A 15,000-nucleotide genomic window follows, 5' to 3' on the forward strand; every position below is an offset into this window, starting at 1 on the left:
TACTGGCAGCTCTCCAAAGCTGTCTTAACACTGCAGACTGCCTGGAGGGGGTATCAGGCTCGGCAGAGGTAAAGCGCTGTTTGTAACCGATTCAGAATAATAATGAGAGCTTACTGTTTTTTAGTATGTTCTGTAGTCACTTCAATTCATATACATATATATATATATATATATACAGTAAATAAACCCTAATTTCATTTAATTTGTCATCATTTCTCCAGGTATAGAAGCTTGAAAGCAGAAAAGAAGAGTGCTGGAACAGACCACGGACAAGATGATGCAAAAGATATCTCACGCGACCTCCAAAACCTTTCTGACTCCCAGACAACTTGCTTAGACTCCCAGATATCTCAGCAAAGCTCCACGGATTCACAGGAGTGCGGAATGGATACCGAGACCCTGCCATCAGAGCTTTCCAGACCTCTGGATGACAGCACTCTTAAGAGCCGAGCCAAGCGAGAGAGCAGGAGGAAGAGAGAACTGGAGCAGGCAACATTCAGTCTGAAGTTATTGAAGGTGCGATCCAATACACTTCCCCTCTCAGACGAACCAGTCTCTCCAGAAAATAAAGCCTCTTCAAAAGCTGTTCCTCTCCTCTCATCTGCCTCCCTTCAGAGCTCTATAGACAGCCAAGGGAGCTTTGAGCACCTTAGCGCTAATGACATGGAGCTGGATGCAACGAACCTACAACATCATGATCCCTTGCCTAATCATCAGTCACCGGTAATTGAAGAGAATAAACATGCTCTCAAATCGGTTCCTAAATCAAGTCCAGTGCACGCATGCCAAAGCACCTCAAAGCCTCTGTTCTATATATCTGATGAAGCCAGTAGTCCTGTGCGCAGTGAGCCACACACACCGTCCAAGTTGAAGTCTGTCGGAGAGAAAAAGGAGTCTCTGGTGTTTGTCATCAGCATGCAGAAAGAGAATCCTGTAGACAGGCAGCCTGTCTACAGCAGCCTGGATGCTCTCGAGAGCTTAGAGAAGGAAGCTAAGAAACCAGGCTGTGGCCAGCAGAAGAGCATATCGTCAATCGTACATCCTGAAAACTCTCCTGTGAATCAGCCAAACGTCCAGCCGTCTCCAGCACCGTCATCTGTCCCAAACAGGATAACGGCACAACAGATGACCTCACAGCCCAAAAAGGAGAAGGATGAAGTCAAAACGCAAGCTCAGAAGAAGACGGTGGCTCTCAGTTTCAGCATGAAGGAGAAAGCCACGAGCCTAGCCTTTTCTCCCAAACGCAGCCGGCTGACGTTTTCCAAGTGAGTGTGCCGAAATAAATATAAAGATCACACCGGCATTGCAAAGTGGAAATAAAGCTTCTACTATTTAACCCCTACACCAGAGTTTTTCACCACGGACCAGATAAATTTGACCTATTGTTCAGTTTCATTTTTATTCTTGATTACCTACAGAGATGTATTATTTTATTCCCCCCCTCAGATCCGATAAAGACCTGGCAAACCAGGAACGTTCTCTGACCTTACAAAGAGAAAGAACGTCGGCTTTCAGATCTCTGAAGAGCAGAGAGGTGAAAATCATATCTCACATACTGTACCTACTAATTCCCTTTTATTTCCATCAGAATTAGTATGATCCAAATCCGTTACCTATTTTATGCATGTTCCTTTTTTTTTTTTTGCATGTTTTTAAATTGTGATTTCATAAATGTTCAAAGTCTTTTATAGTGTTTAATGATGAATTTAAAAATTCACAAGTGCCTTAATCATTTCTGCATTAAACATCTTCATCTTAAGATGTTTTGCTTGAGTTTTGACGGACTGAATCGCTTTGTACCGAATCAGGTGGCCCGAGCTGGCCGCCAAAAGAAATCCCGCATGTCTCGGACCCGCTCTGACTTCCTGAGCCGTGCCTGTAGCACTGAGGCCGATACCGATGACGAGGACGATGAAGAATATGAGTACACACCTGTGATTTCTCACACACTGCCCCTCCCGGAGTGTCCAGACTCTCCCAGCACTGAGCAAGACTTCCACAGTGACTCAGAGATGGTAAACTGAGCCACAGCACTGGCTCTCTAAACTTCAGCTCACTTCAAGCCCAGTGCCCTTCGATTTGCCTCTGGAACGACTGAAGCTAAATCTTGGTCTATGGTTAGCACTAAGTCAACATTCTCTAACAAATGCCACACGTGTACTGTTTAAAGTCTGGTAATCTTAAAAAGGATGACAAATAATTAATAAATAATCATTTAAAATAGTGGAAGCTTCCAGTCATCACGCTGTCAGTAGAATCTAGTCTTTGTGGACAGTTACGTTTGATCGGACATCATCGTAAATCTGTGTTTGTTAGGGAATGTTGGTCTGGTGTAAAGAGGCATTCTCTTCTAAACTCCTCCTGGTTGATCCTCCTGCTCTGTCCACTGGCTCTATAGCGGGTGTTCTTGCTCTAATAAACCAGCGATACGTCTAACACCCGTTACTTTTTAACCCCAGCCTTCCTAGAGTGAACTTGTACCCTACTTCTTCTTGTTTGTGAGGATGAAGAGACTCTTCGCTGAAGATCTATCTCAGTGCTTGACCTTTAGATGAACTTCTGACACTGCTAAACTGCATGGAGTAGACATTCATTACCGTTTAACTCTCATTCATTCTTGCATGGAATTCCACTCTTTCCCATTCGCCGGTTCTTAAACGTTCACTTTTTTTTCTCTCTTAATGCTGATTTCTACTTCTGCAACGTTTAGATATGTGGTGTGTATGTGGTGAGACATGAAGAAGAGGTTTATGGGTTTATGAGCATTGCTTTGTAGAGGAGCTGTTTACACGTTGTGAGAGGCTGAGCAGATGCAGATTGACCAAGGAATTATAGCTGTTTACACTGGGCTGAGAATCCAAAAGTGCCAACATCTAAACCATTGTGGATGTGGTAGCTTAGTGGTAAAGGTGTTGGACTACTGGCCCGTAGTGAGCTCGGTTATGAGCTCGAATCCCATGTCAACAAGCTGCCGCTGCTGTGCCCCATGAGCAAGGTCCGTAAAACTCGAATGAGATAAGGTGTAAGTTGTTCTGTATAAGTGCCCTATATGTACATTGTGGAAGAGGAGCCAGCTGAAAACTATAAAGGATCTGAAAACACTGAACTGTAAAGGATCTAAAAGACACTTGTTCACTTCTAGTAGTAGTTGGATGTGCTTTAGCTAGGTGAACTTTAACCTGTGAATTCATTAGTCAATAGAAATCAGGTGGGTGGGATGGGTGTGTCCTTTTGGGGCAGTAAAAATGTATGTATTGTGCCTTTAATACATCAAACGTTGGGGGGCGCTGTTGAGCAGCCAATGGAGTAATACATCAAACGCAACATGGATTAATCCTGTATAATTTGACATATTGGCGGGCACGGTGGCTTAGTGGTTAGCACGTTCGCCTCACACCTCCAGGGTTGGGGGTTCGATTCCCGCCTCCGCCTTGTGTGTGTGGAGTTTGCATGTTCTCCCCGTGCCTCGGGGGTTTCCTCCGGGTACTCCGGTTTCCTCCCCCCGGTCCAAAGACATGCATGGTAGGTTGATTGGCATCTCTGGAAAATTGTCCGTAGTGTGTGATTGTGTGAGTGAATGAGAGAGTGTGTGTGTGTGCCCTGTGATGGGTTGGCACTCCGTCCAGGGTGTATCCTGCCTTGATGCCCGATGACGCCTGAGATAGGCACAGGCTCCCCGTGACCCGAGGTAGTTCGGATAAGCGGTAGAAAATGAATGAATGAATGAATTTGACATATTCTGCTTTGAATGTGTGCCTTTATTCACTTCTACATCTCTTCACAGCCCTCTCAGAAAGAGCAGAAGCGGCTCCTGAAGACCATGTCCTCGGGAGATCTGGGAAAGTTCGACTCATTGAGAAAGTCCTCATCTAACTCTGACGGCAGGTCAGAACTCATTTCACCGCCTTATTTTTCAGATTTAAGAGCGATCGTGTTCTTCTCCGTACAAATTCATTTTCTGTTGTTCTGTTGTTTTACCGACTGGACTGCTCAGTGGGGTGAGGGGTAAGATGCGCTTCTGGGGAAAGGGAAAGCAAGCCGATAAGAAGATGTCCATCAGGGGACACTCAGCAGATGCAGATCTTACAAAGACTCGCGATGGTAAGAATGCAAAAGGAGCACAATACATTTATATTTACTTTTATATTCATGACGTCCAGAGCGACGTACAAAAGTGCTTTGAAGTCTTTATCAACCAATACATCAACACTGGTTCACTAGCTTACAGACTCAGGATACATCAACCTAAAAAAATGAAGATAGCTCATGTCTCAGCTGTTCGGACATCAAGGGGAAGGAAAAAAAAGGGAAGAAAAGTAGAAAGCTTTTAATCTATTAGAAAAGATTTGCATATAATAATTTTCCCAAATATTATGTACAGAATTCAGGCTTTGCATATTGGCTGGAAAAGCTAAACATTTGCAAAGAAGAATGTATAAATCTTTTATACTGCAGCATAATACAGCAGAGTCAGGTGGTCAGTTATTCTCTCTCTCTCTCTCTCTCTCTCTCTCTCTCTCTCTCTCTGATGCTCTCTCTCTCTCTCTCTCTCTCTGATGCTCTCTCTCTCTCTCTCTCTATCTCTCTCTCTCTCACTCTTTCTCTCTCTCTCTATCTTTCTCTCTCTCACGGGCTCTCTCTGATGCTCTCTCTCTCTCTATCTCTCTCTCTCTCTCTCTCTCTCTCTTTCTCTCTCTCACGGGCTCTCTCTGATGCTCTCTCTCTCTCTATCTCTCTCTCTCTCACTCTCTCTCTGATGCTCTCTCTCTCTCTCTGATGCTCTCTCTCTCTCTATCTATCTCTCTCTCTCTCTCTCTCTCTCTCTCTCTCTCTCTCTCTCTCTCTCTCTCTCTCTCTCTCTCTCTCTCTCTCTCTCTCTCTCTCTCTCTCTCTCTCTCTCTCTCTCTCTGATGCTCTCTCTCTCTCTCTCTCTCTCTGATGCTCTCTCTCTCTCTCTCTCTATCTCTCTCTCTCTCACTCTTTCTCTCTCTCTCTCTATCTTTCTCTCTCTCACGGGCTCTCTCTGATGCTCTCTCTCTCTCTCTCTCTCTCTCTCTCTCTCTCTGATGCTCTCTCTCTCTCTCTCTCTCTCTCTCTCTCTCTCTGATGCTCTCTCTCTCTCTCTAATGCTCTCTCTCTCTCTCTCTCTCTCTCTCTCTGATGCTCTCTCTCTCTCTCTCTCTCTCTCTCTCTCTCTCTCTCTCTCTCTCTCTCTCTCTCTCTCTCTCTCTCTGATGCTCTCTCTCTCTCTCTCTGATGCTCTCTCTCTCTCTCTATCTTTCTCTCACGGGCTCTCTATGATGCTCTCTCTCTGATGCGCTCTCTCTGATGCGCTCTCTCTCTCTCTCTCTCTCTCTCTCTCTCTCTCTCTCTCTCTCTCTCTCTCTCTCTCTTTCTCTCTCTCACGGGCTCTCTCTGATGCTCTCTCTCTCTCTCTCTCTCTCTCTCTCTCTCTCTCTCTCTCTCTCTCTCTCTCTCTCTCTCTCTCTCTCTCTCTCTCTCTCTCTCTCTCTCTCTCTCTCTCTCTCTCTCTCTCTCTCTCTCTCTCTCTCTCTCCTGCTCTCAGGCTCTCCTTCTGCCAGTCCTGAGCAGAGCAGGGCAGCAGGTCGTGGTCGGGACAGTAAAGAGAACAGGGAACCAGAAACGAGAATGATGACGATGAAAAGGAGGCGGAGTTTGAAGATTAGCAGCATGCCTCAGGAACCGTCTCCATGGCAGAACGACTCTCTCCACATCCTCACTAGCACAGCAGACTACTGCAGCATGAACGACTTCCTGATGAAGAAGGTAGATTTCGGATTCTTCAAGCCAGTCGCGGTTTCGGGGGGGGAAAATAAATAAATAAATAATCACGCATCATACAAGTCTAAAGTTTTTAATCTTAATTTTCTTGAATTATGTGACAGATAAATGATCTGGAGACTGAGGACAGTAAGAAGGACACGCCTGTCGATGTGGTCTTTAAGAAGGCTCTAAAAGAGTTTCGTCTCAATATCTTCAATTCGTATTCCACGGCGCTGGCTGTAAGAATCTCACCGGTCAAACGATTAGTGTGTATTAAAAAGTGCTGCTTTATCTCACGCTCTGCTCTGTGGTTCTTCTCACCTCTGTGTCACAGATGGACGACGGTAAGAGCATCAGGTATAAGGATCTGTATGCACTGTTTGAGCACATTCTGGAGAAGACCATGCGTCTGGAGCAGAGAGACTGGTCAGAATCACCTGTTAAAGTCTGGGTCAACACGTTTAAAGTCTTCCTGGATGAGTTTGTGACCGAGTACAAACCCATGCATGGCACCGTCAGCAAGGTAAAGTTTGTGCCCCTTCTCTGGAAAATACAGTATCATCCATTTAGACGTGATCTCCGATTCAATGGTGCTGTTTTGCAGGCTCCCAAACCGGAACGCAAGAAAAGAAGGAAAAAGGAGGCCGACATCGTAAGTCGGTCCTTGATGCTTTTTTCTTTTAGCCAGATGTGACGTAATCCAGCCACAGTAAATAGTGTGTTTATCTGTTGAACCCTGAACAGTAAGCTGACACTAAATCTCTGCAGGTGGAGGAACATCTGGGTCACATTTTCAAGTCCACTCAGTACAGCATCCCTACATACTGCGAGTACTGCTCTTCTCTTATTTGGATGATGGACAGAGCATGTGTCTGCAAATGTGAGTGTTACAGAAAGCTAATTTCATATTCCTCCTCTTCTTCTTCTTCTTCTTCTTCTTCTTCTTCTTCTTCTACTTTCATCTTTTCCCATTATGGGTCACCACAGCGAATCATCAGTTTCCACCTAACTCTATCCTCGGCCTCCTCTACTCTCGCACCGGTTACCTTCATATCCTCATTTAACACATCCATATATCTCCTCTTTGTCCTTCCTCTTGACCTCTTACAGTACCTGCGGCTCCATCACCGACATCCTTCTACCAATATAACCATCTTCCTCCTCTGTACATGTCCAAACCATCTCAATCTATCCTCTCTGTCCTTGTCCCTGAAACAGCCAACTCGTTCCCGATCCCGTCCATCCTCGTCACTCCTAAAGAGAACCTCAACATCCTCGACTCCGCTACCTCTATCTCTGCCTCGTGTCTTTTCCTCACTGCTACAGTCAATCTAAATCCCTCTATATGTAATTCTGATGGTGGTAATCAGATCAGCTCCCTTTAACCCTGTCCATGAATTATTTTCATTACATGTAACACTCTTTTCCTGTCCCTTTCCCAGTCCTTCTGTCCGACCTCTTCTACTCTCTCCACACTTTAACCATGCTTCACATGTCATTCTGTTCAGTGGTGAGATGTTGACGCTGATGTTGCTTTGTTTTCTATCACAGTGTGTCGCTATGCCTGTCACAGGAAGTGCTGCTTAAGGATGACGACTAAATGTAGCAAAAAGGTAAGAGAATGTGTGTGTATCGGTCTGTCAAGCTTAGAAGGCTTCAGAACGATCTCTTTAACCAGAGTGAAAGGATTTCATTTTATCCACAAGATCTGTTTGTTTGCCTGCATGCAGTTTGATCCAGAACTGTCTTCGCGGCAGTTTGGCGTGGAGCTCTCTCAATTAACCAGCGATGACCGAGCTGTACCTCTGGTGGTGGAGAAGCTCATCAATTACATAGAGATGCATGGTCTCTACACAGAAGGCATCTACAGGAAGTCAGGATCAACCAATAAAATCAAAGAGCTGAAGATGGGACTGGACACAGGTCGATACTTGAGCTTTCCTTTGTGTCCTTTTGACAAAATGCTCATCTGTATGGATCGGTTTAATGCTTCCTTAAAAATGATCGATGGCTTTAATGCTTCAGGGATTTTATGTCAGCATGAATTACAGCACCTTTGTACAGGAATCTTCAGAAGCTTGGTTATAAAAATTCATCATGCTGGTTCTTATTTCAGATGCTATTGCTGTGAATCTGGATGACTATAACATCCACGTTATTGCCAGTGTGTTGAAGCAGTGGCTGCGGGATCTTCCCAATCCTCTCATGACCTTTGAACTTTATGAGGAGTTCCTCAGGGCAACTGGTAGGATGACTGACGGACATAACCGATGTATTTATGGCTCCTTCGGGTACTCGTACTGCAGCTTATTGCGATGTTTATTGGTACAGGTTTGCAGGACAAGAAAGAAGTGGTGAAAGGTGTGTATACTGTAATCGATCAGCTCAGCAGGACTCACCTGAGCACATTGGAAAGACTCATCTTTCACCTAGTCAGGTAAAGCAAAGACGTTCTGTTTTCCCTTATAACATTTCGCTTTCCTTTATCGTCCTTCTTCTTCACAATAGAGTGAAAATGTGCATGAAACTCAACAACACCATCCCAGAACAGCCCAAACGGATCTACTAACAGATCCAAGTGTTGTCTGTTTGCTTGCTAATGAACTTGCAGATCGAACAAAGAAATTGTGGAAACTAATGGAACAGTCACAGTTAACTTTTAACACGATTTAACATGCTCTCATGTCTGTACTTTTTTTAATCAGTAATTTAAGTATTCATAATTATGTTAAAATATCAGTAGTTTTAGTTTTAGCTTTTCCCAGGGGTCTCTTTGAGGTCCTCCTGCTATTATGCACATGGTTTACCAACAAAATGGCCAGTAACTGCACTTAGTTAATATAACTTATGGGTTATTACATGCAAATAAGCAAGCATTTTTCTGCATCATATTAAAGGTGGGGTCTCCGTTGTTTGAAAGCCAATGTTGACATTTGAAATCACCAAAACAAACACGCCCCTAACCCAAATGGGTCCCACCCCTGTATTGATAGCTCCGCCCACACATACATACGTAACCCAGGCAACTAATGGAAAGAAACGTGTCTTTATCATAGCTGAAGGGAAGAACAATACGATTGTAGATAAACAAACAAGCAAAAATGACACACAAGCATAATCATGTAAAGGACAAAGGCATATATTAGTTCTGTGTAACAAAGTAAAACCAACGTTACTCACCTATCGAGAAGGAAAAAAGCGCCTCGGCGTCCCATCGCAGGCCTTCCTGCTCCTTCAGTTCTCTCCAGCGCTGGAAAGCTGATCCTATATTAACACGTCCTACTTCTTACCTTATCGTAAGTCTTTCTTCTCTTTCTTTCTTTGTTTTTATCCTCCATGCCAATGTTAAAACAATGCTAATGTCACACATGCGCACTGAACACTCTCTCCGCCCATATTGACAAGACACGCCCCTTTCTGCTCATTGGCTACACGTTAGTTTTATTTTTGTTTTGTTTGGCGGTTTTCTGAAGCATTTCTCAAACAACGGACACCCCACCTTTAAGTTAAGGAATAAACGTGCTGTTGGTAGACAGAAAAGATTCTTCCCTTAATGTATACATGTTTTTCAGGATCTCATTGCAGGAGGAAACTAACCGGATGAGCGCTAACGCTCTGGCCATTGTGTTTGCTCCATGTATCCTGCGATGTCCTGACAGCATTGACCCTCTCCAGAGTGTACAGGACATTGGCAAGACCACAGCGTAAGACCTCAGCTGTGTGTTCGTATACATGCATGACGGATGATCCGAATTCTGTCTTTAACACTGTTGATTTGTGCTTCAGCTGTGTGGAGATGATCATCTGTGAACAGGTGAATAAATACCGATCCAGACTGAAGGACATCAGCACGCTGGAGTTCGCCGAGAGCAAAGCCAAGATCCGTCTCACGCACATCAGGAGGTCGATGGTATGAGTTAGTAACGATGATAAATCTCAGACTGATCAGGAACCAGTTCTGTAGATCATCTTTCTTTTGTATTGATATTTTAAATCCTGACCTTTTTAACGAACCGCTGCATATATACTGTAGGTACATGGCAAGAAATCACTTTTCCGCACGTGTTTGGAGAAGTTCGCATCCGAATAATCCCTTTCTCCCCTCTTCCCTTCACTTATCCCTCCTTCAGAAGCCTGTACTAATCGCTGTTAGGTTTATGAGCATGAGCCGAACTGCCACCTCGGTATGTATGATTGAGCACTGTAATCCCTTAACGCTGTGCAGTCCTTGTAATCGGCAGCTTATCAGTGTAGCATTGTCGCTAACATTGTCATTCCTTCGTCATCTTGTCACCTGTTTGCTTTTTGAGAAATGCGAGGATTCTAACGGATAGATTAGCTGGTTGTTAAATGAACTAGATGTACAAAACTGACCGCCTTTATGTCCAGTAGGCAGTGTTTGAGCAGGCTGATTGTTTCTTGTCCACATGGTTTGTCTCGCAGCCGTAAGATTAATTACAAAGCTGGATTTACGGAAGAACGAGATCGCTGTATGTCTACATGTTCCTCTTGTGTCGGAATATTCACCCGTTCTTGTGACGAATATAATAAGTAAATTTTTTTTTAAACCAAAAGGAAATTAAATGCAGGCAATTACCTTGTATTGATATTTGAATTAATCCATTGATGAATTATCACTAAATCTGAATTATTGTGTCTGTAATCTCTTTCTGTATCTACGAGTGTCCTCATAATCCCAAATAATCTTAATCTGTGACTAACCTGTCACTAAACAAAGTCGTGTTCAGCTGGGTGCTATGCTAAGACTGACCAAATCCAGCTTTGTACTACTTGAGAAGGATCCGTAGGACCGTGTGCATGCTGCTCTGATGTTACCACTCGGTTCATTTGTTTGCTTATTGTTTTCCACACGTTGGCTTCTCAGCTTAATAATTCTACACACCAGTGCATTCAAAAATGTCTCTAGGGTTGCTTTTGCTTAGCGTTGTGCTTTCTACACGTCAGATAAACTCTAGAGCAATAATTTTGTATTAAATAAATCAAGATTTTTTTAAGTTTGAAATTTGAAGAGGAATTAAAACATTTTTATAGAGGGGAAAAAAACGGTAAGGGTTCGTGTTCAAGCTACTTTCCAATTTGCTTAAATGCTTGAATTAATTTAACTGTATTTTCTCTCTTTTTGCAAGTGTTTTTAGCATTAATTGGTGTATGTAGAGCTTTGGGCTGTTTATTTTTCTTTCTCTGTAGACCACATATACTTAACATGCGTTTTCTTTCACCTTCTTTCCCTCTTTTCATCTCTCATTCTCTCTCCCCCTCTCTTTCAATCCATCAGGCTAAAAGTCGGTTTTCTAAAAGCAGTCCCCTGACTCCTTCTCCACCCACGAGCCCGCTGTCACCTGTAGTCAGTGAAGAGCCAGTTGAAGATAAGACGGAGGCAGGACTGAGCGACCAGCAACAGACAGCGTTACAGCAAGAAGAACAAGTGCTTTCTCAGCAAATAGAAAACTTACAGAAAGAGAAGTCAGTATCTCTCCCTCTGCCTCTCTCTCTCTCTCTCCCGCTCTCTCTCTCTCAATTTAATTCAGTTTAAAATAGCTTTATTGGCATGCCAGATTGTACAATGCATTTATAAGAAATGATAACAAACAAAATAAAAAGACTATAGTCTGAAGGTGTGTGTGTGTGTGTGTGTGTGAGAGAGAGTGTGAGTCAGAGTGTGTGTGTGGGTGTGTGTGTATGTGAGTGAGAGTCTTAGTGTGTGTGTGTATGTGTGAGAGTGTGTGAGAGTGTATGTATGTTTGAGAGTGAGTGTGAATGTGTGTGTGTGTTCGTTTGAGAGAGAGTCTGAGTGTTTGTGTGAGTGAGAGTGTGTGTGAGTGTGTGTGTATGTGTGTGAGTGTGTTTGAGTGTGTGTGAGTGTGTGTGAGAGAGAGTGTGAGTCAGAGTGTGTGTGTGGGTGTGTGTGTATGTGAGTGAGAGTCTTAGTGTGTGTGTATGTTTGAGAGTGAGTGTGAATGTGTGTGTGTGTTTGAGAGAGAGTCTGAGTGTTTGTGTGAGTGCGAGTGTGTGAGAGTGAGACTCTAAGTGTGTGTGTGTGTATGTTTGAGAGTGTATGTATGTTTGAGAGTGAGTGTGAATGTGTGTGTGTTTGTGAGAGAGTCTGAGTGTTTGTGTGAGTGTATGTATGTTTGAGAGTGTGTGTGTATTTGTGTGAGTGTGTTTGAGCGTGTGTGAGTGTGTGTGTGTGTGAGAGAGAGAGTGTGAGTCAGAGTGTGTGTGTGTGTGTGTATGTGAGTGAGAGTCTAAGTGTGTGTGTGTATGTGTGAGAGTGTGTGTGTGTATGTTTGAGAGGGTGTGAGAGTGTATGTATGTTTGAGAGTGAGTGTGAATGTGTTTGTGTGAGTGCGAGTGTGTGTGTGAGTGAGTGTGTGTGTATGTGTGTGAGTGTGTTTGAGTTTGTGTGAGTGTGTGTGTGTGTGAGAGTGTGTGAGAGTGTATGAATGTTTGAGAGTGAGTGTGAATGTGTGTGTTTGAGAGTGTGTGTGTGTGTGTGAGAGACTATGACTATGACTTCAGTATGTACCTATTGTAGACCAATTGGTTCTAACATTTGTCCTGTATGTGACGTGACAGGGAGGAGCTGACATTTGAAATGTTGGCACTGGAGCCACGCACATCTGATGATGAGCTGCTGGAATCTGAGGCTTCTATAGGAACAGCAGACAGTTCAGAGAACCTCATAGCAGAACAGGAAGGAGCAACATCAGAGGCCTGGGGTAACTCAACTCTTCAGCTATGGCACTAAATCTGCATGTCATCTAATACAGATCAAATAGACTTATACAGGTTTGAAAAATGTACTTCTATTTAATTCCAACTTACTACTATAACTGTTTTTATTTTATTTTTATTTTGATGGTCTATTGTGAACTAGTTGTATTTGCATTCATGTATATTTGTATGTACAAGTAAAGGCCACTAGATGGCAGTGAAGTAAAATAAATAAATTATTAAACAAAAAGGCCAGCTTTGCACAAATATACTGAACTGGTCTCTGATAAAAATTAAAAGCATGTCAGTAGAAACCCCTGATCACAGAACCACCAAACACACCACATCTGTCTACATCTGCTGTGACGCTCACGGACTGCATGCTTTCTTCTTCCTCATTGAGTGCAGGCCACAGATGGCTATAAACCCATATCCTTTTTAAAAGGGTGTTATTCTTTTCCTATGCTAACGTCTAGGTGGTTATACCAGGGGACTCCATGTTAGAGTATAGGCGGTTATACCAGGGGTTTCTATGTTAGAGTCTTCTTCTTCTTCTTCTTCTTCTTTCGTTTTTTCCCTTCAGGGGTCACCACAGCGAATCATCTCTCTCCACCTATTCCTATCTAATGCATCCTCAACACTTGCACCCACTAGCTTCATATCCTCATTAATTACATCCATATACCTCCTCTTTGGCCTTCCTCTTTGCCTCCTGCCTGACAGCTCCATGTCCAACATTCTCCTACCAATATACTCACTGTCCCTCCTCTGAACATGTCCAAACCATCTTAATCTGGCCTCCCTAACTTTGTCCCCCAAACGTCCAACATGATCTGTCCCTAGGCGATTAAACCAGAGGACTCCATGTTAAAGTATAGGCAGTTATACCAGGGGTCGATGGGAAAAATAAGAGTAAAAAATAAAGAATGATTAAATAAATGGATCGATAGATTAAAAAAAAAAATAAGAATACATGAAAACATAATTATTAAATGGATAAAGAAAGAATTATAAAACATAACAAAACAAAAAATAACACTTGGTTATACCAGGGGTCACCAGGTTAAAGTATAAGCGGTTATACCAGGGGTTTCTATGTTAAAGTATAATCGGTTCAACCAGGGGATGTTTATAGGCGGTTTTATATATATATATATATATATATATATATATATATATATATATATATATATATATATATATATATATCATTTCTGCTGTCCACTAGGACAAGTGAATGGAGAGAAAAATAGATTTGTCTTCAGAAGAAGCAGACAAACTGCTTGAGTAGCGAAATAAATTCATATGTATTTAATTAATAGCCCGCAGGTAAATTGCACGCACACCACTCGTAATACAAATCCCATAATGCATTGCATCATATGCCGTGCAGCTTAGAGCTGTGAGCACCAGCACCACCTCCCTGCTGCAACTAAATAACAATATCCGTGCACCCATTTGGTCTCACTGATCACACCTTCACTCTAACCTGAGAGTTTCCGCAGCTTTGAACCTCACCACAAACATGAAGGAACTTGCAGACAAGAAAAGATGCCAAGTTACGGCTTGGGCAAAATGGCACGAGAGAGAAAACTAAATACCTTATAAGTTGTTGGTCAGTTTAAAATATATTTCGACACTTTCCCTGAAATCAAACAGCAAATTTTCTTAATCGTTTTTAAAATATTCTCATTTTGCTCTGTGGACTGGGACGTTGTCATTCGAGAAGAGAACACTCCTGTCAGCGTAGACATGTCTCACACTGTGAGAATCCTGCCTTGACACGTCTGGAGAAAAAACAACACACCTTGTTGTTATAAATACGGAGCAGAAGTGATGTTATAAGCATGTTAATACAAGTCAAGTCATTTATTCAGATATATGGTTTGCACCGTAAGAACATGAGCCAGATGGAGACTAAAGATAAGATTTTACTTTTCACGACTAAAAGTTCCTTGTAATAACAATTTCCCGGACAATAATGTTTTGTAACTCGGAAGATCTTCCTGCATTTAGCATTATCTTACATTGTTCAAGAATTTTAAATAAGAACAAATGAAACTTCAGGGGCGATTCCCGCCTCCGCCTTGTGTGTGTGGAGTTTGCATGTTCTCTGGTAGGTTGATTGGCATCTCCGGAAAATTGTCCGTAGTGTGTGATTGCGTGAGTGAATGAGAGTGTGTGTGTGTGTGTGTGCCCTGCGATGGGTTGGCACTCCGTCCAGGGTGTATCCTGCCTTGATGCCCGATGACGCCTGAGATAGGCACAGGCTCCCCGTGACCCGAGGTAGTTCGGATAAGCGGTAGAAAATGAGTGAGAGAGAGTGAGAGAAACTTCCATCACACAACAGCTAAATAAGTGACTGCTAGTTTCTGTGTATTGTGTGTGATCCTTGCTGTACATTGTAACTGCTTTCTCATCTCCTTCTCAGATAAAAGCTGCTCCAGCATTCGCTCTCGTAAGTCAGAATCCAAAAGCAGA

At 43.0% G+C, this 15,000-nt stretch overlaps 1 protein-coding gene across 4 annotated transcripts in view; it reads left to right on the forward strand.

The window, feature by feature from the left end:
* myo9ab (myosin IXAb) overlaps positions 1–15,000 on the forward strand; it is a 107,383-nt gene that overhangs the window by 91,481 nt on the left and 902 nt on the right. For 2 of the 4 annotated variants that reach the window (XM_060887535.1, XM_060887533.1), the window contains exons 24-44: positions 1–68; positions 222–1,265; positions 1,447–1,534; positions 1,809–2,015; positions 3,785–3,885; positions 3,995–4,101; positions 5,567–5,787; positions 5,907–6,023; positions 6,119–6,307; positions 6,389–6,436; positions 6,553–6,664; positions 7,336–7,397; positions 7,515–7,707; positions 7,901–8,029; positions 8,116–8,221; positions 9,357–9,488; positions 9,571–9,694; positions 9,915–9,968; positions 11,081–11,268; positions 12,382–12,524; positions 14,951–15,000. The exon at positions 1–68 is cut by the window's left edge and continues 246 nt beyond it; the exon at positions 14,951–15,000 is cut by the window's right edge and continues 902 nt beyond it. In XM_060887535.1, coding sequence (XP_060743518.1) covers positions 1–68; positions 222–1,265; positions 1,447–1,534; positions 1,809–2,015; positions 3,785–3,885; positions 3,995–4,101; positions 5,567–5,787; positions 5,907–6,023; positions 6,119–6,307; positions 6,389–6,436; positions 6,553–6,664; positions 7,336–7,397; positions 7,515–7,707; positions 7,901–8,029; positions 8,116–8,221; positions 9,357–9,488; positions 9,571–9,694; positions 9,915–9,968; positions 11,081–11,268; positions 12,382–12,524; positions 14,951–15,000 — 3,483 coding nt within the window. The remainder of the gene's footprint in view (positions 69–221; positions 1,266–1,446; positions 1,535–1,808; positions 2,016–3,784; positions 3,886–3,994; positions 4,102–5,566; positions 5,788–5,906; positions 6,024–6,118; positions 6,308–6,388; positions 6,437–6,552; positions 6,665–7,335; positions 7,398–7,514; positions 7,708–7,900; positions 8,030–8,115; positions 8,222–9,356; positions 9,489–9,570; positions 9,695–9,914; positions 9,969–11,080; positions 11,269–12,381; positions 12,525–14,950) is intronic. The other 2 variants (XM_060887536.1, XM_060887534.1) reach the window with 2 other exon arrangements.

The sequence above is a fragment of the Tachysurus vachellii genome, chromosome 14 (genome assembly GCF_030014155.1).
Source record: "Tachysurus vachellii isolate PV-2020 chromosome 14, HZAU_Pvac_v1, whole genome shotgun sequence".
In the NCBI taxonomy this organism is placed as follows: Eukaryota; Metazoa; Chordata; class Actinopteri; order Siluriformes; family Bagridae; genus Tachysurus; species Tachysurus vachellii.